Below are 19,877 nucleotides of genomic sequence, written 5' to 3' on the forward strand. Positions count from 1 at the left end.
CTGCAGCTATTAAAAAAGGATGATACAGTTTTATAAATACTTAATTAGAGAAATGTTCATGACGCATCACTAATGAACGCACAGGAGCAGTCTGTGCGGCATGAACTTATTTCTGAAAAGCAAACCAGGGAAAGGGCGCCCGAGCACAGGTCTATTCGCTACGGGAGAGGAGGGCAGGGATCTGGGGCCTGAGGGCCAGTTTCCGCGCCAGAGTGCACACCCCCTCCTTCCTGCCTGGCTTCTTACACTGGCTGTGCCTTAACTTTGCCTTTTTAACCCAATAAAGTAAAATGAGATGAAAGCTACCAGGAGGGAGCAGGGAGCAGAGCGGTCAAAAGAGAGGAAGGTTTGGCAGTCAGCGCTCCTCAGAAGTGGTGCTTCCCTTTTCTGTCCTGTTTTGAATCCATTTCTGATCTCACAGGCACTCGACCTGGACAGCCTCTCATAAAGAGCCAACTGTAACCAGCCCGGGGCCCCCTTCAGACACACCACTTAAGCTCAGTCTCTCCACCCCTCTGCCAGAAGCCAGCACTCTAATTAATTTGCTCAGTATTCTCCTGGACTTCCTCTTGCACTGATACACGATTATATGCACCCATTAAAAATGCAAAATACTGTCTTGAGGCACTTTAGTGTCCTTTGTTTCATAAATGGTTTCACACTGTGGATGCCGGTCTGCAACATAATGAGTCAGTTCAAAGTAACCCATCTCATTTCTTAAACAACTAATGAGAATTCCTCAAGACGCTGGTCACGTGATTTCCTTGGCTCGTCTTTAAGTGAGCATTCAGGATGTCCCTGGACTTGTGTCAGTAATGAATAACGTTTGGTGAAGACTCTTAGACACGTGTGTTTGTGCTCACGTGCACATACCGACTCGAGGTGAGCCGCGCGCCCGGAGGTGGGGCTGACCTGAGTGGGAGACGCAGGCTACAGTCGGATGGGCTCGGACACCTGCATGCAGACACCCCCACTTCTCCAGACAGTGATGTTCTCAAGTGTTTAGGTTCTTGCCAGCCCGACTGGTGACAAAAACAGCAGACCAAGGTATTTGGTGTTTCTCATGATGCTAGTGAGACCAAGCCCCTTCTGGCCATTTCTGCTTTCTGATACTGGACTGTCTTTCGTATCTGTTCATTCACTGGGTTGAATTTTCTTTTGACTGATTTTTAGAATTTCTTAATATACCCAGACCACTAACCTGCAGTCTGATGAATACAATGTAAGTATTTTCCCTGGTGCCCCAGTTCATCTTGACCTTGATTTTGGTGCGTTTTGCTGTAATTTGGAATTTCCCCCCCTTAGAAATGTGTTCCTGTCATATGTTTTCAAATGAGTCGGCATAATGCTGAAAATGGCACGGCAGTTATGCTCCCTTTGGGGTTCAAGTTCTTGATCAACTTCCAAAGTTCACCTTGCTCGTTAGGTTTTCCCAGGAACAGCTTTCACATCGCGATCCTGTCCTTTCTGCTCATATTTCTTTCCTACAACTTGAAATCCACCTAAAAATGGCCTTTTCCTCCCACTTTCCTTGGGTCCATTTTGCTTGCCTCTTCCCATTGTATAAAGTGTGCCTTAACTTAAATTCATGTCTAATTTATTCGGAGTGTCAGACCCAGGTAAGGAGGGACCCGTAGAACTCTCGCACTCTAGAAGCTGAGAACCTCCTTCCTGCAAAGCTCCCCTCGTGTGTTCGAGGCCACAGAAGCGGGGGCGCCCGCACACACTCACCCTCCGCGGCCCCGCTCCTCCGGCCCCGCGGCTCCGCCCTCGCAGGCCTTTTCTTCTCTCTGCGCCTTTGCCGCAGCGCTGTCTTAGGGTCGGTAATCCAGGCTTGATACACAAACTGCAGGGAGAAAGCTTCATTACTGTCTGGCTTCTCTGTAAGTTGAATTAAAAGAAAAGGGACCAACACCAAACTTCCTGACTTTCAGAAATATTTCTTTCCTCCCAACATATACTTAACCTCCCTTTCCCATACCCCTCGTCATGCTGAGCTGACCCGTGCCATTTCCCTTGTCATGAAGTAAAACGAGAAAGAGATGTTGTCGGCGTATATTTCATTTGGCGTCGGACAATCACAAGATGCTCTGGGCGCACACACGCCGCCGCCTCCCCCAAGCCCTCCACCTGTGATGCCCAGTTCCCGATTCTCTTGCGTCACACGCGATGGAACAAGCTGAAGCCTCGCTCAGCGTCATCAGAGCAGTCTTCTCCCCGCACAAATGAACTTTACGTCAACCGCAAAACGTCTTTTGTTCTTTTACTTTGGGAGGATAGCTTGGCACGTTTGATGCTCTTGTGAATGACAGCTGTTGCCAGCAACTTGAGAAAGGGCTTTGTAGACTGATTAGCATTTGGAGAGGAAAAATTATGTGACGCCCCGGTTAAGGGGTTATCCCAGAACGGCACGGAAGCAAGGCGGTGGTGCTTTCGGTTGCCTTCTGTCATTTTCGTTCAGAGTTGAAAACAGCTGCATTAACGTACCATCACCCATCACCACCATGGCAGAGCGATTCGAACAGCCCGCCCACCACAGTCTCCCAGGTCATGCAGAAGGAACAGAAGGAAAAACCCTGACACACAGACCGCAGCCACAACATGAAGCCGAGCAGGCATGCTCCCCATGCACCCGCAGACACGCCTGGCCTCAGGGAAGCTGGGTTTTCTATTATGAAGGTAAAGTTGAAAATGTTTCGTGGGGGGCACTTATAAACCCAGACACTTTCATTGTATTCTGTGTTATTTTCAGATTTCTGAAATCTTGGAAAAACACTGTGTAAGGAAGCCACTGGCACTGTGACGTCAGTAAAGTAAAGAGAGGTCAACGTCTCCGTACGTGGGAAATGCAAAGCGCAGGGGTCACCAGGAGAGAAAGTGCTCCTTTTCCCTCAGGCAGAAATCTGATTCTTACAGGCAATGAACACGGATATACGGTCTGTATAATTTCCGAATAATAAACCCAGGAGGCAGAACGTTATTCTATCTTATGCCAAACAGATATTTTGAAAAGTGAGAAGATGAATTGGGATTTAAAGGAGAAACACTAAAAAAAAAGGCATTTTATATTTGATGGTTAATGAGCACGTTAACCGTGAATTCTATGAAGACATTCTCTAGGGTTTGGTACATTAATAAGCCAACTTGCTTCAGCAAAATACTGATTCTTTAAGAAAAAAATCTGAGCTGCTAAACACAAGATGTTTTCAGGCTTAAGAGCAACGTATGGTGACATTTACCTAAAGAAGCTTTATCATGGTATTGCTGTTTGATAACGCAATGATGCCAAAGATAGACAGCAAGAAAGGAGCTCAGATCTGTGAACGTATTAGGTGCACAAGCCTTTTGCTCTGTGGGAGGGAGGAGGGTGAGGAGAAAGCGGGGGTGGGCGGCTTGGGCAGAACTGAAGGGGTCTTACAGGAAGGGCAGGGCCCTGACACGCAGTCCTGTTGAGAGGGAATCCCTGGTTCTCCACGTGGTCCTTAAGTGACCGACACCCTTGCCGCCTTCGCACTGAGATGAGCGCTTATGGCAGGCCAGTAAGGGGGCACCCGGGAGGCGGGAGTCTCGTGACGGGTCCTCGTTTGTAGGTAAACGATCTCCCCTTCGATGTCGGAAACAGGACTGTTTCTACAGGTCCAGGAACATCTGGCAGAGGGTCAGTCCAGCTGTTTTGGGAAAAGGCTGGTAATGAAGGTGGATGAATTATGAAGATCCTAATTCTTACTAACTTTCTTTCTGAAACGTCTCAATTCTTACGTCGAAGTGGTAACTATCACCCAGTCTCATGGGTTTCTCTGGGGAATTAAGACACGTGCACCACTGACGCCAAGTAGAAAAAGACACAAAAATGTGCAGAAATGACTTCTGGCTTCTCCCACTGCTGCTGCCCCGAGCGAGCGTCCCCAGCTTTATCTGAGATTCTATCCTGAGTGATTTTATCTTAAATGTTTGGGGAAACGGATTCATGTGACTGAAAACTTATTATGCAAAAAGTATTTAATTTTTACAACAGGAGAGAACTGAAGTGGAGATCCTTAACTGAAATTGGTTAAGTTTCCAAAAATGTCCTTTAATTCTGCTGTGATCAAGAAGGTTCTTTATATTGCTGGTGAGAAGATTTTTTTTAAGTAAGACGGGGGTAATCACATTGTAATCTTTGATATAAACTCTTAAATATGAAAGAAAAAATTCTTTGCTATAAACTGTTAACTAGACTCAGATGGAAGTCTGAGAGGGGAAGGAGAAGAAACCCCGGGAGGGGCCGCAGTGAACATCAAACTGAAAGCCAGACCCTGGCATTTAGAAAAGGGAAGGAGCCCGGAGGTCTAGCCCCCGCTGCTCGAGGCAGACCAGCACTCACACAGCCCCCGGGAGCCTGGGAGAAAAGAGAGGGGTTCAGGTCCCGCCAGAAGCACTGAATTCAAAGAACCTGCATTTAAGTCGGATCTACAGGTAAACGTGAGAAGCTCTGGTCTCCGTCACCCTCCAAGCCTGCTCAGCACTGGGGCTCAGTGTCAGTCCAAGTGCCTGCTTCAGGGTCAGGAGAAGCGGCTTTCTCTCCAGTGCAAGGTCAGGAACGCCTCCTTCATGACGTCCACCAGCGCCCTGGCCCGGCACAGGGAGCGGGCCCCTTCTGGCGGGCGCTGGGTCAGTCACCTAACGTTCTCTGGCAGTGTGCCCAGCACCGTCACCGCGGTGTGGCGAGACCGTCCTCGGCAGCTAAGCCCAGTGGGGAGGGGCTGAGCTCGGGACGGAAAATGCCAGCTGAGAGCCAACTGAGGAAAACGGGGCTTTGAGAGGAAGACAGAAGGGGGTGGAGCAAAATGAGTCTCCTCTTGCGGATCTGGACTGTTACCAGCTTTCTGAGAAAAATGACCGTCGCTGACACGTCACCTCTGACACATGCAACCAGATGTGACCCCTGTAACGGGAGGTGTGGCCACGACACGGACAGAAATGAGACGTGCATCTGCGTTTTCTCTCTCTATTTTTCGACAGGCTCTGATGTCAACTGGAAAGCGAGAACCAGCGAGAATAAGAAATTTGGCTTCTTGAAAGAGTTTTTGGAAAAGTCCGCCTAATATTTTAAATTTGTGTCGTTCTCTCATCGTCCGATCTATAGAACAGGGAAAAGGCAGATGGCGGGAACAGGGCTCTGCTTGTCTAGTCTACGGAGCGGAGGGCCACACGCCAATCAGTAAAACAGCAAATACCTTTGCAGCTCTGATTAAGTACTGCAGAATAGTTTTGGGAAGTTTAATGACAGACTTGGGCAAGGCTAAAATGGCTGACGCAAACTTCCCAATAGCTCTCTACAAAGAAGGACAAAGCAAGAGTCATTAGTTGAAGAAAACCAGAAACGGATCATTTAATACACTGATGTCACTATGAGTTTGTCTACAGTCATCAGCGACCAGGTTAAAATGGCTGCTGGTGAACCTGGAATAAAACGGCTCTGCTCGTCGGCGGAGAGTGAAGAAAGCTGTCCGTCGTTCACGCAACCTGTAAAAAACGGTCCAGGCGGCACCGGCCTCTCCTTGGCTGCGTGATGAGGGATGATTAGAAGAAAACCCATTGGAATCAAAATAAACAAGTTTAGTCATTAGTGTTCGACAAGCCAGCTGCACACGTGCACACAGACGCAGAGACAGACACGGGGCCGGGGACAAGCGTCAGAGCAAGGTGTCCCCGGGGGCAACCTGGCCCTCCGGCCTCACTGGGAAGACAGGGGAGGGTGGCTCCCCCCGGCTGGAGCAGACCCGGCCAGCACACTGACAACGGCCTTTCCATACACACATCACGTGTCTTGGCGGATGTCCCGCCGTGTGCCCTGTGCAGTCACTAATGGGACGTGACAGTCCCCTATGTGTCCCTTTGTAAAAGGGATCCACATCAGGTGTTCCCCACGTGTAACTCTGCTGACGAATCAGCGCTTGCACAAGCACTGACGGTCCAGCCTCCGGGCACACGGGACACTGGGCTGCTGGGCTCTGTCACTGAGAACGACACAGAGCAGGTTCTGAAAAAGAGGCAGTTACGCCGAGAGTCTCAGAACGGTGCTGGATGTTTTCACGACTTCTAACCACGTCTTAAATCTTTAGCAAATACAGACAACTGATCTGCAAAGTCGGAGGCGACATCTAGCGACCACTGGTTTTCTAAACAAAAGCAAGTATTTTACTTTCATGGTCGTCTGCCTCGCAGATGGAACCCTAGTCCACTCAAGCAGCCCAAAGCAAAACAGAGGCCCCCCGAGGAAGCCCTGTGTTTGTTTAGAGCATCAGAACACCCGGTGACGTGCGTGAATGTGGTCCGGGCTGGACACCCTCCTGCAGGAAGTCCTCCGGCCGCGACGGCAACGTGAGAGCAAGCGGGGACAGGCCCGGGGGACGCGCGGTCTCCGAAGGGACTGACAAGCCTCCGGGAGACACAACACATGAGCCGAGCCGGGCAGAAGGCGCCCAGGCCAGCAACCGCGTCTGTTGGAAAGAAGCACACTCCGGGGGAAAGGCCGTGATCTCCGCGTCGCCGCGGTTACCTGGAAAGCGGACCTTCTGGGAGGCTCCTCCTCTTCTCTCTTCAGCTCCTCCTCCTCCTCCTCTTCGCTATCCGTTTCAAACAAATAATAATCTCCACTCCTGACCACTAAGCAAAACAAAATATTTACTTACTTCTTGGAAGAGACAGAAGACAGCTGGGGGCTTATTATCTTAACGATATGCCCTCCCTCCCCCAAAGACACACAGATTATTCATCAAAGGACCAAGGACCACAGGAAGAGACAGGAGGAGGAGGCAGGAGGTGAAGGGGCTCACTCCGGCTGTGCCACGAGGGGCTGGCGGGACGGGGGCTGCACAGCCCAGGCCTGGTCTCTGCCTTGGGGGGGGGCGGGGGGAGCTGGCCAGTGCTGGGTTCAGCCAGCATTTCTTCCTCCTTCATGTCAATTTATCACAGATGCATCAGATCCACTCTGCAGCAGCTGACTTTGTGACCGAGATGGCCAAAATAACGGAAAACTCTCATCGGGTCACGATTCAGCAATTTGGGTCCTCTAGACAAAGCCAAAGCAAAGCAGTGGCTCTGGTGCTATCTGAGGGTCCAAAGGGCTGAAGCACAGCCAGGTGGGACGGTTCAGGGCCAAGAACCAGCGTCCCCAGCCTTCCACCTCATTGTCCACTGGGCAGGCTCGGATGACAAGACACTGGGACGAGATCTGTTTAAAGAATCACAGGTGGTCACAAGGAGGAGATGGGCGGGGGGGGGGGCATCAAAAACAGAGAGACCACCGCAAAAACACCACCACCACACTCTGGCTGCTCCTCCCCGCAGGACGGGACGGACAGAGGCACAGTGGACGCAGTCCACGCGGTTTATGCTGGGCGGCTCTGGTCAGCCGAGAGCGAGGTCCCCAGGCTTCCCGACGTTGGAGGAGACAGCACTGACTGTCAGACACAAAGCACAAGGCGTGCGGGTCGTCCTGGCCTCTCCCACATTTTCCCTGCCAGGACATACTGCACTGGGAGCAGAGAAAGCTCAAGAGCCCCGAGAGCTGAAGGAACTCGAGAATCGAATCTTTCTCAGTTTGATCACTATTTAGGCTGATCAGAGAAAAGGGACCCAGCGTGTCTTCTGCGATGCTACTGTCATTGCAGGAAAACATATTCCCGGGTTCAAGTTACATCCGCCTTTCCAAATGCGGGGGGGCTTTTGGAGGACACGACCCGAGGTCTTTAGTTATTTTGGGGACTCATCCATTGTAAGGTAACGGGGAACCCTGGCTTGTGTAAAATCAGTTGCCTGAATATCACTAAACACGGTCAAAAGGGAAAACATTTTGCACATGACTTCAGATGTATCTGAAGCCTCCGTCCGTGAAGACGCAGAGCGAATGAATTGGGCCTTATATCCTTGAACAGAAGCCCTGTCACTTGTTACTCGTCTTTTGAAGAACCCGGCCAGAGGGCTGGGTCCAGGCCGGAGGAAACAGGTGCAGTACAACGTAAGAGAAAGCAGGAGCCAACCAAAGCCACAGCACGACGTCTGGCGGTGAGGACGGCCTTTAAAGTGACGCTTCGGATAAGCTCAGAGATCTGCAGGGAAGTCACGCAGACTTCAGGGCACGTGGTCATTTGGTAAAAATGGAGACTTCCCGGGTTGAACATTTTACCCTCATTATAGGCTCTTCAGTCAACAAGAGCTTGAAGTGTATTCAATCATACCTTCTCTAACTTTTTTTTCACGTGGACACTGAGTCCAAGCAGTTTTCATCATGAGCAGTCATATGTTGGTTTTGTCATTTAAAAAATGCTGCCAATTTGTATGTGACACACGGAATTAATGTATTAAAAAAAAGAAGGAAATGTTTAAAATAAGGTCTCCTAGTCCTTTGCAAAATACGGCTGAAATGAAACTAGGACATGAATGGAGAGTATTTTCTGAAGTTCCCTCTGCTCATCACAAGGAGAGAAGTTTACATGCATGTTTGTTACAAGGACCAGCCGGCATCCGTCCCCAGGACGCCGACACTGACGCTGAGCGGGACCGTGGCTCTTCAGATCCCACCACCTGCATCCCAGAAACTCAGCCCTTTAGCTCAGCTATTTGACAGCGAAGTGATGGGGCACCAAGTTAGGTGACACTGAAGTGATGGAAGGTACGATTGAACAGCAATAATGCGATCGTCTGTGTGCACACAGATGTGGAAGAGGGGGGCCTGCCACCTGCAGGCCACGTTCAGATCGCGAGTGCTCACCAGCAACAGGGACAGAGCAGCGACGCCATCGCGTCGTCAGCAGGCTTACGCACGGGGGTGCCAACTACTCACTCTTACGCTCGGCACCTCTGAGAAACACCTCTGTCAGAGCCCGTGACACAAGGGGTCAGAAAAAGGGCTTTCAACCAAGGGCTTCCAGATCTAAAGACAAGGGTTGGAACTCGTCAGTCTACAAAATAAATCACAGGTCAGTTCCTCTCCTTTCCTTACCAGCTTGTCAAAATAATGTTTTGTAGGAAAAATTTAATGCCACGGTGAGACTCTGATTCCAAACTATGCATCACACACATCCCTGCATTATTGCACCGGGAGGTGCTGTAACCAGGCACGTGGAGCTCACTACCAGGCTTCCAGAACCTGACATAATGAGGGTGAAATGATCGGGAAATCTATAGTCAGTAACCTTCACGGGAAGTTCTTTCAAGGATAACCAACTTGTAAGGGGACGATCAAAGACCATATCCAGTTCCTTCCAAGATGCAACGTTCAGCTGAGAAAAGGCGAGAACCACCAAGACTGAGGTGGGGATTTACACCGAGGGAACGGACAAGTCATTCACTATGACCCCATCTCGCAATAGACAGGTCTCTCTAAACCGGCAAAGGGCCCTTTAAAAACAGAAGGATGGGCACAGTTTCCTTGTGACTTGATAGGAGCAGACATGTGGTGTTGCACCAGGGGACCACGGCCCGGCCAGCAAGCCGGTGGGAGGCAATCAGAGCCAGACAGAATGTCCAACTGCATCCTGATCTTTTGACTTGAGCAGCGGATGAAATGCAACTCTTCCTGAGGCATGGATTTTTTTTAATGCCGTAATGCTAAAATTCAACATTTGGGGTTGAACTTGATGACATCCAGGCATACTGAGCAAATTTTGATGAGCAAGTTCCTGAAACTGGCTTGCTGATTTTAGAAAACGATCTCTTGGGTGACAGGCCAGACTGGAGCGCATCACCCCATGGCAACAGCATTGCAACAGACAGCGGGCTCTCCTTTGCTACGCAGAACAAGGACACCCCCGAGTTCTGCATCTCCTCCATCTTTTCCTGCGATGGAGGAGGGTGCACGACTTCCACGTGGCTATCACGCTCTGCTTTTCCAGAGCTGTCTTTGGACTTTGCTCTGAACTGGTCGTGGCTGAGCTGCAGGGGCCTGCGAGGCCCTGCCCCATGTGGGGCATCAGATCTGGAGTGTAGTTTTACAGCTTTCTTGAAACTGAGGAGGAGGCAATGAGAAAGTCAATGCGTTTTAAGGCATCCTCATCCTTAAGGTTAACACCTTGCCAAGAAACGTTACATGCAAGTGAAACTAAAGCTCTGGGAACGAGGGGAGGGGAGGCTCCTCGGCACCACGCCCAGTGCCTCACAAAGAGGGTCACAGGCACCTCGAACACAGTGATGCTCTGATGTCAGAGCCCCGGGCGGAGCTGAGGCTCGTTTTTCATCTGGGTTTTTAGCCACGGTACAAGCACATGTCACGGAGCCCTAGACCTCAGCCCTGGGTAACAGAGAAGTCAGCTCCTCTCCCCTCTCTGAGCCCATGGATGCTGCCGGGGGCTTTCTCCAGCTGGCGCGGCGATCCGCTGGTGGCTCCACCAGACTCCGCTGTCGGGCTCAGACACCCACAGGGATCACACTTTTCCTACGCTCTGACCCCCTATCAAGTCACAAGGCTCAAACCATGCATGGGACACACAGGTCACGGGGACGCCTGAATTCTGGTCAAGGATATAAGGGTTAGAACTGACGAAATTGTAAGAGGATCAAGGAAACCTACTGGAAGCATGGTCAACCCAAGGCCGCCACCACTGCTTTTTTTTGCCCTTGGTTTTCTGTTTGTCTGCTTCTCCTAAAATAAAATACGTCCAAATATTAATTCGTGTAAAGTCAGAAAACAAACTTTGAAAACCACTCTTTTAACAACTCAAATTGTCAAGCTCTAGACAAGCTGCGAAAATACATCAGAGGTCAGGAAACTACACGGACTCTGAAGCGTTCCCGCGGAGCGCGGTCGGTTTCACGAGGTAAGTATGAAGGATTCTAAGGACATTATGCCACATTTTCACTTCCTTCTCAGTAGCTGAGGGCGTGTAAAGAAATACAATAAAGAGGGCTTATCTGTCAAAAATGCATCTCACCTTGAAATTTCCATGGAACTAACAGAAAAGAAACATCACTCATATATTACAGAACAATTTAGTGGCAAATAATTGGTTAATATGCATACATTGCAATAACTGGAGATTTTTCTTGTGATTATTTTAATGCATGGCTGGGAAAATATAAATTTAATGTCAATGAACAGACATCATGTACCGGGGAGATACTGCACATTATTTCTCCATCCCCTTCAAGTAGGAAAGCATGCAAATAACTTTAAAAAGACCTTTAAACTAAACTGGATATAACAAATCTATAATTTGATATAATAAATCCGTATTTCATCTTAAGTTTCATTGGAACAGACCACAATAGAATGTTATTTTAACTACTATTACTCAGATGCCTATGTATTTCTTTTCTGTGTAACATTCACAGAAACCAACCATCTTAAACACCTTCCCTAAAGGCACACACGCAGTGAAGTCACGCGCGTCGTCTTCAGCAGCACACGGCTGTGAAACGGAAGCAGGCTGTCTGCTGACTAAAGTCATCCTGCTGAAGGCGAGATGCTCGTGAAGTCATGGATTCATCAAACATGTGCTTCACGAAATAAATGCATCCCGTTCACCACGGGGAACGTATAACTTGCTGAGCTAAAGAGACACATTGATAAAATTGGCAGAACAAAAAGCAACGCCATCTGACAGCCCTGCCCAGTGCCCCGCTAAGACTCAACGCCAAGCACGCGAGGAAGAAGGAAGAGCCTCCACATACTTTCGTCGTCCTCTTCAGAGAGTTTCTGCACATCCTGGCCGTCCCCTGGCTCCTGGGTCAAGCTCAGCATCCTCTCCTTACCCTTTTTGTACTTCTGCTGCCTGGCCTTGATGCGATCCATCCTGCACAACAGAACAGCAGCAGAAAGCCGAGAACACCCGCGGTCACCCACACGCTTCCACGCAAGCAGCTAGAACCGCAGGCAAGGCGGCCAACGCCTGGGACTTGTGGACAGTTACTCGTTAGCAACAAGTGTCCCCCTGCTTCCTTATGTCCATGTTCTCTGCACTGCATAGACACCAGCTTAATAATGCAATCAATAGTGATTATGCTTAGGTTGGATGTGCAACATTTTACGTCCACCTACACCTTGTACCCAAGCCATTCTGCACACAGCATGTTATGAGATGTAAATCCTTTATTCTCCCAGGTTTTGCACTAACTGTCTACCTCACAAAGCTGTTGTGAAGATCGAGGGAAAAGATGTATGTGTGTGAGAATTGTTTTGTAAACAGCAAGTTGCTCCTCAGATGTTCAAGAGTATTTTATCAGGTCTTGTGACTTCTCTATGTCAAATCGAATCTCTTACTGGATCTGGAAAAATGCACTATTGCAGGTTTTGTTTACTCAGAAACCGCAACGCTGGACTTGACCTCCCAGACCTGCCCCCTTGAGATGTTTCACTCTTAATTTAGTTTCTTAACATTCTGGATATAACGCTCAAGTTTTTCAACTGACTTAAGTGGCATTTCTGCTGTGTGCAGCTTCAACGACATTTTTCCGCCTGCCTTCTGCAAGGATCATCGCCTTCATTCTTTGTTATTCTGACCTCTCATCGGGGAGGACGCATTCTCCAACAAATAGGGAAATCCAGTGAAGTAAACTGTGGCAACGGGCCTCGCTTGTGGGAAATTAGGAACAGTCTAAACGCGGGTCCGTATCTGTTACTTCTGCAGCCGGGAACAGCACTAGCAACCGCTACAGCGCATTGTGTTTTCATCACATACGTTTATGCGGCTCGTCGCTCTGTGCTGACAGGCACGGGGCAGGGCAGTGCACACTGGCAAATGCTCCTGCACAGGGAAGGAGCTGGGAACGAGCCTGGGTAGAAGGAAGCTGTCTTAGCAAACTCAGGAGCTCCCGGGGGCTGACGGTGCCTCCGTTCTCCTGGAGAAAGCAGCTCAGTTTTGAATTCTATGGCCGTCAGCTCTTCAACCCACCCCTACACCCAGGAGGTGCTCCCCATCTTCAGAAGTTCCACTCACTGCTAGAAAGTCCACTCTAGGAAAATAATTGTTTTCTGTGGGCTAACTAAACAAGAAAAGAAAGAAACAACTCCCAGCTCTCCGGGGTGGAGTCCATTTCTTGGCTTGCCCAGGGCGGCGCGCGAGGAGGCCTTCACCTGGACACAGGGAAGCAGCAGGCGCGTTTCTAGTGCTGCGTCTAGCTGGTTACAGATTGTGTGGTGGTTTGTTTTTTTTTTTCAGTTTTGGATTTTAAGTCACCCAGAATAGAGGTCATCGGTTTCTTCCCAAACAGACTGGATCATTTTATCTCTAAAGAGCCTCGCAAAGCGAGGACTCTGCGTTTGTTCCCTTAGCCCCTAGAGCTAACAGACATTCCCCCAAGTGAGTGTCACTGGGACAGGCCCTGCCTCGCTCACTAACTCATTTACTCTTTACAAATACCCAAATGGAACCGTGAGCCCTAGCTGAACACAGGACACTGGGATCCAGAGAATTCCAGAGACCTGCTCCAGGCTCCGGAGCAGAGAGAGAACTCGGACCTGACGCTGGTCTCGGCCACGGCGGCTCCCCTCCCCTCCCCCTCTCTGTCCTTTACACCGTTACACTTCAGTCCAGGCCAGGAGCCACTGCCCCTCGCAGGGCAAACGCCTGGGCAGGAGTGAAAGTTACACGGACAGACGGGTTCTTCAGGGGGCGGGGCGCCCCGGGAGCTGCGATGTGGAGGGAGGGGACCAGGCAAACCCACAATAACACGAAAGCGTCCTTACTGCCTCTTCAGCTGGTCCATTGACCTTTTCTCTTCCTCGATTCTTGCCTTGACAGCCTTTACGATCGTGGCCTGGAAAAGTTCAGCCCCTCTAAAGGAAATTCAGAAACACAGATAAATGAACACTTTTATCATCGTTACCCACCCTCCCTGAAAACGGTTACGAAGGGTTAGGAAAGATTTCTTCTGGGGCAGCTGGCTGGAGCCTCTGGGCTGGAGTGGGCGTCACGCAGCCCAGTCTAGAAGCTCCTTCCCAGGGGATGGACAGGGCACAGCCTGCAGCCTCCCGGGGGAGGGAGGGAGGGCGCTGCGCACGCCGCTGGGGGCCATTAAAGGGAAAACGGTGTGTGTTTTCGGAGACTTTCAAGGGCTCTCCAAGCCTGTCCCCCAGCAAGCGGTCCTCATCATAACAGGAGGGGACGTTTTTAGGAGTGAGTTCAGGTTCGTTTTCCACTCCATCAGCAGGATAGGGCTGGAGGGGCTGGGGCATCCCCACGGCAAGCGCAGTGGGGTGCGCGGTCCAGCCTCTGGGCTTCTCTTCCCTCTGTCCTTCGTTCCTCCTGTTCGGTCAATGTCAGGTCCCAATGGAGCACATCGGCCCCTCACCATCCTCAACTCTGCCCCAGTGCCATCCTGTCCCCTCTGCTTGGCAGACCCCAAGTCTGCAGGAAACCAGTGGGGTGCCGGCCCCGTGCTGGGTGGTGAGGGCTGGTGTCAGGGGCACAGAAGTTCAGGGCTCTGGGAGGATGGTCCCGAGCCCCCACCCACACTCCCCGGACACTCTCCTGCTGTTCTCAAGTGGCTACTTCAGACTGCTTACACTTTCCTCAAATCTAGAATATTCTGTTGAGGGCTTTTCACGCCTGGACATGACGCAGCTTCCCACTTCCCAAAAAGAACACAGTCACGGGGTGATGCCCTTTCCTGAGGTGACAGTGACATGGAGGAGGTGACACTCCGCTGTCCACGGCCTGCCTGAGGGACCCCGCCCCCCGCCTGTCCTTTATCCCTCCCTGCACCTCGACCTTCCCACCATGACTGAATCCTGCCCGTAAGCATGCCGACAGGCTCCAATCTTGCTAATCTTGGAGAAAGAACCACGCATGCCCCACGGTTTCCCAGGCACAGCGTCACGTCACTGGCCCTGCAGCCGGACTCCTTGCAGGCACCGTCCACCAGCCTTTCCCTTCCGCCTCCACTCACTGGTATTTGGCTCTGACCCCACCTGTCGAGGCCACTGATTTCAGTGCTCAGGGTTCAGTCTTGTCTTTGAGTATCTTGTCTCCTGAACGTCCATCCGCTGTGAAGAGCACCCCCCGGGTCCCACGCTTTCCGGGTTCCCGCTCTCCTTTCCAGCTCAGTTCCCACCTTCTCCGCGGCCCTGCCCTCAGCCCAGCTCTTACATGTGAAGCCCCAGGGTCCTCTTCTCACCTTCACACTCCCCCCAGGCAGCTGCGGCCACTGCCCTGCCCCAACACCGTCCATGTCACATGACACTCAAGTCTGTCCACATCTCCAGATCCATCCACTCCGCTGCCCGCTGGCTTCCAGCGGGCTGACGTCACAAGCTCACGAGACCCAGGACCCCGCAGTCGTGGCCCGTCCTCCCTCCCGGCGAGAGCTCACAGACCCCCCTCCCTCTGGGGTCGGCACCACCACCGGCTAGAGCCGGAATCCTGGGCACAGCGCCCCTGTGCAGGCTCTGTGAGGGAGGGCAGTACCCCCTCCCCCGATAACAGAGGAGGCAGTGAACATACATGGGTGAATGATGTCTACCCTTGGGAAATGCTGCTGTGAGTTCAGTGCTTACGAAGTCACGGCTTTTCTCTGACAAGCATGAGCTGTACTCTGGACCAAAGCCTCCCGCTTCTACAACACGAGGAATATGTTTTCTGAGTATTTGTGAGAACTCTGAGAGAAAGACCCTGGCTCACTATTATATCCTGGTGGTCTAGGACCGAATTTTAGGGAAAGGCATTTACCAGCAGAAGTACCGGCTGCTGCCACATGCAGGTAGACACGGTGACTAGCGGCTCGAGAGCTTCCAAAATGATGTCCCGGGCACCAGAAAAACAGCTCTACCGGTAAATTCCTGGGCCAGTACCGGCCCTCAAGGAAGTCAGAGCACATCGTGAGGACTGAGGGCAGCAAGGTCCTCAGATTACACAGCTGGGTCTCTTTTGTTTGGCTCCAAGTCGGTAACAAGGGCTGGGCGTCTTCCCCCTTGAAATGCACCTCTGAAACTAACATTCTGCTTACCCTGGCAGGAGAAGGCCTGGGCCCTAGGAACACTGACGGTGAAACAGAGACGCTTTAGTTTAGGCCGCAAATCAGAGTGACAGACACGGGCAGCTCACACGATGCAGACCAGTGTCCACCAGGCTGCGGGGCACCACCGTCCGACGGGGCCCAGCCAAGGCCCGGGTCTGAGCCGGGCACGCTCTCCAGGACCCCGTGCTGCCTCTGCCCCATCTCAGCGACACCCTCTCTGATCCCTAGCTCTCTTCCCGGTCCTTCCCCCAACCCTCTCAGATTAGGGGCAGAAAATGGAAAAAGCGCAGAATCTAAGGAGAAGGTGATAATCAAATGGTGCCCGTGACCTGGAGAACAGAAAAGGCAGGTTGTTGGGCAGAGACCGGAGGACGGGCCGACGGGAAGAGGCTGGAGCAACACTCTCCTCCGTCTACCACCTGAAAGTACTAGACGGCGTGTTTCTCTCTTTCCAGGAGTTTCTCCTTAACGTGGAGGCAAGGAGGGGGAAGATGGACCAGCCTCCAGACCACCGTGGCCCAGGTCCCTGTTCTGACAGAGGCCAGAAGGAGCTGCCCTGGGGGCGAGCTAGACTGAAGGGGCGCAGGGCACCAGCCAGTCCCTGACTTTCCAGGGTGTCCAGCCCCCGTTGGGCACAACTCCACTCCCGAGACTGACTTACTTTTCTTCTATTTTAGACCCTGGAGGCCTTGGGCTAGAGCCTCCTGGGTCAGCTTCCTTGGAAGGCATTTCTCAATTTCCCGTGGTTCTACAAGCAAGCTCAGACCCCAGGCATGGCACAGCATCCCTTCCAGACTGAACAGCTGACCCCACAGCCTGACCCACCTTGATGCCAGGATCTGAGAGGCTTTTATGTCCGCCACGACGTGCAGGAAATAGTAGCTCATGAAGACTCTTCTCTGCAGCAGGAGGAAGGCAAAGCATATGCTGTCCCAGATGATCCCTGCTTCCCCGCTGGGCAGTTTGCACGAGGAGTCATCGTCCGCTGGAGCAAAGGAAAAAAAATTTAAGTGAGCATCCATTTCTTTGCGATTTTATAAAGTCTGCAGCACGTCAGACTTGGGAGGTCACACAGGCCTAAGAGTCACCCTAGGGCACATCGACTCCCTTGTGAGTGGATTTATTGACCATCAAGGGCTCACATTCCAAATCCAAGCCCAGTGCCGATTCAGAAGGCTGACCGCGAAGTGAGCTCTTGGAGACGTACGGTGCAGGAGGCTGCTGTCCCAGGAGGGCACCTGAGTACTCCTCTCTCTTTGGGAGAAAGGGACCCTCATCCCCTCAACGAGGAAGGCTACGGAGAAGTAGTGCCTACGTCCCAAGGCCTGAGGAAATCTCTGGTCCAAAAGACACTTCCGTTGTGGGGAGGGGCTGCACCCCGGGCAGGGCAGCTACGCTCTACTGGGAAAGGGGGCAACAGCACATCTGACCCCAAGTCAAAGCAGATTCCAGCAACTCTTCACAGGAAGGCAGCGCTGGGAGAGCGCCAAGTTCAAGCGGCCCACCCGTGTGGCGCTGTCCAGGGTCCTGGCGCAGGAGGCAGAGGGGAGGAAATGGGGCTCCCTTCTCTGTCCTGGGGTGGGCGAGGTGGGGAGTCTAGCTCCAGAAACTCTGCTGTTCCTCCCAACCGTCCTCCCCCCGAGCTGGAGGGTCTCTGAGCTCCCGGCAGGGAGGAGGGTCTGGAGCGGAGCTACTTTGATGGCCAGGAACACAACCATGGGGACTCACGGGCACTGTGACCCTTCCTACTGTAACTCAGGGAAGTTCAAGTAGTAGCCACAGGCCGCACACGACCCCCAAACCTGCTGCGGGAGGAGGGGGACCGGAAGTCTGTAAAGATGGCCAGTGCCCGGAGGGGGCGCGTCCTGCCACGGACGGACAACAGGCTCCCAGTGCAGCACCAGCCTACAGCGGCCTTAGACAGTGGACGGAACTGGGAGTTGCGCTTTGAGCCGGTGTTTACATTCGAAGGACCAGCTGCCCTGCCTTCTCTGTCTCCCGTCCCCAAACTCGCTTCTCGTACTCACGCATGTGGTAGCCCTTGACTGTGCAGGCCAGGCTGAAGGCTTGGATGAACCAGCAGCTATTCTGAACCAATTTCTCAATATAGCCGCAAGCGCCTATCTGAAAAGCAAACGGGAGAGGCACACTCTGAAGCCCTGCGCCAGAGAAGGAGGCTGCTGCCCTGCGATCCCAGCACGTGCAGGGACTCCGAGTCTCAGTGCTCACAAGGGGTAAGAGCTGCCTGGTTCAGCCCCCGCGGGGCAGGGCACCTGATACGTCATTTCTTGGGGGCGTCAAACCCAGCGAGTAAAGGGCGAGCCCTCGGCGTGAGGCTGTGGGCACCTGGAAGCACCTCTCCTTCCAAAGGGGGACTCTTAGAGCATCACAGGAACGAGCCCGGCTCTGTGATGCATGGCCGGCGGAGGGGCGAAGACCCCAGGACTGGGCTTCTGGCACGGGTATCTGTATTTTTCACTCTATTATTTCCCACGAGTCAGACACAGCAAGCCTGCAGGGCTTGCCAGGAGATAACCACACGCGTTAGTTCCCGGAACAGGCAGACAGCGTGTGCCCCGGGCTGGCTCTTGTCCAGCCAGTGCTCTGAGTGGAGGTCTCTGCCGACCGGCATGTCGTCGTCTCGCGTCAGTGATTTCCGGTCATGGTCAAGTCCACATCCCAAGGTGGGGAAAACAGCCTCCTCCTCAGGGAACATCCTCCCTGCCTTGTCTCCCTGGACATCACTGAATCTGTCTTTCAAGTTTCTGATGGATTCAAAAGGCATCGCCTCCAGGAAGCCTCTTTCCAGCTTATCTATGGAAGGTAATAGGAGTTTGGCTTCGTGCTGTTTTCCTGAAATGTTGTGATAATTAGCTTTAACAGATTGTACTAAAATTATTTATAAGGAAGTCTGTTTTCTCCTTTGGAATGTGAGTTCCTCAAGGGTAAAACCTGAGTACTGCTCAACTCCAGTTCTTCAAGATACAAAACAGTGCCCAGCAGAGCACAGATCTGCAACACAGGCTTACGAATGAGTGAGTGAGCGAGCGAATCAGTGAGTGAGAGAGTGAGCTTTGTAGCCACACGCTTTTGAGGAACAGTTGTGGGGATCAGTCTCCAGCCACAGATCGCTCCCCAGCGGACTGGCTTTAGAATGAAGGGCGATCCCATGTCCTGTCTCCTCCTCCAACTCTCAGGACACCCCTACGTGCAAACAAATGGTAGTGGGGTAGAACTAATGCAAAAAATCACTTTTTACTACCAACTAGAAACTTAACATGTTAACGGACTGTAGACAAAATAAATCCTTCAAATAACATACTAGTGGTTACATACAGATTTGGTGTCCCAAGACCTCTGAACACAGCAACGCACGTGCCAAAAAAAAAAAAAAAACAGTTAAGTGCTTTCCAGTGGAATTGCCAGGTGAGCTCATCTCTCAGTCCCAGGAAGGGGAGAAGCAGGAAGCCGCGGCTCGCTGCTCCTCTAACGCACCTGCTCCTCTAACGCACCTGCTCATCTAATGTACCGACAGCTACAGCCTGCGGGCGGCAGGCGCTGGGTCAAGGGGAGCTCGGGCTGTGTGATTCCTTCAGCTCAGGGAAGGCTGTTCATCTCCTCATACAGTAAGGAGCTGAAAAGGTATCTTTGTGGCCTGAGAGATTTCATGGGACTTTGGGATGACTTGTGGGCAGTTTGTCTACCAGGTCAGGGGCCATGTGGTGCCCTGGAGCGTGGCTGTTTAACGTCGCAGCAGCCACACTTTGCAGAGGGGAGGGGTCTGCCTCAACCCTCCGCTGTTCTGGCTGGTTTCTGTCCTGACACTCAGAGGCCAAGAGGAGCTGTGAAGCTGCCGCCTCCTCAGCATCTCCCACGTCTCATGGGTTCATGACATTCCTGCCTCGCTCTCCTGTTCCTCCTCATCCCAGCCCAGAGTCACA

At 51.9% G+C, this 19,877-nt stretch overlaps 1 protein-coding gene across 3 annotated transcripts in view; it reads right to left on the reverse strand.

Moving 5' to 3' along the window:
* The window catches only part of PIEZO2 (piezo type mechanosensitive ion channel component 2), a 283,354-nt gene that overhangs the window by 36,062 nt on the left and 227,415 nt on the right, over window positions 1–19,877 (reverse strand). For all 3 annotated transcript variants that reach the window (XM_072949278.1, XM_072949277.1, XM_072949279.1), the window contains 7 exons: window positions 17,964–18,060; window positions 16,762–16,921; window positions 13,667–13,756; window positions 11,653–11,774; window positions 10,553–10,624; window positions 6,542–6,648; window positions 1,732–1,846 (listed from right to left, as the gene is read on the reverse strand). In XM_072949278.1, the coding sequence (XP_072805379.1) occupies window positions 1,732–1,846; window positions 6,542–6,648; window positions 10,553–10,624; window positions 11,653–11,774; window positions 13,667–13,756; window positions 16,762–16,921; window positions 17,964–18,060 (763 nt within the window). The remainder of the gene's footprint in view (window positions 1–1,731; window positions 1,847–6,541; window positions 6,649–10,552; window positions 10,625–11,652; window positions 11,775–13,666; window positions 13,757–16,761; window positions 16,922–17,963; window positions 18,061–19,877) is intronic.

The sequence above is a fragment of the Vicugna pacos genome, chromosome 24, assembly GCF_048564905.1.
Source record: "Vicugna pacos chromosome 24, VicPac4, whole genome shotgun sequence".
NCBI lineage: Eukaryota > Metazoa > Chordata > Mammalia > Artiodactyla > Camelidae > Vicugna > Vicugna pacos.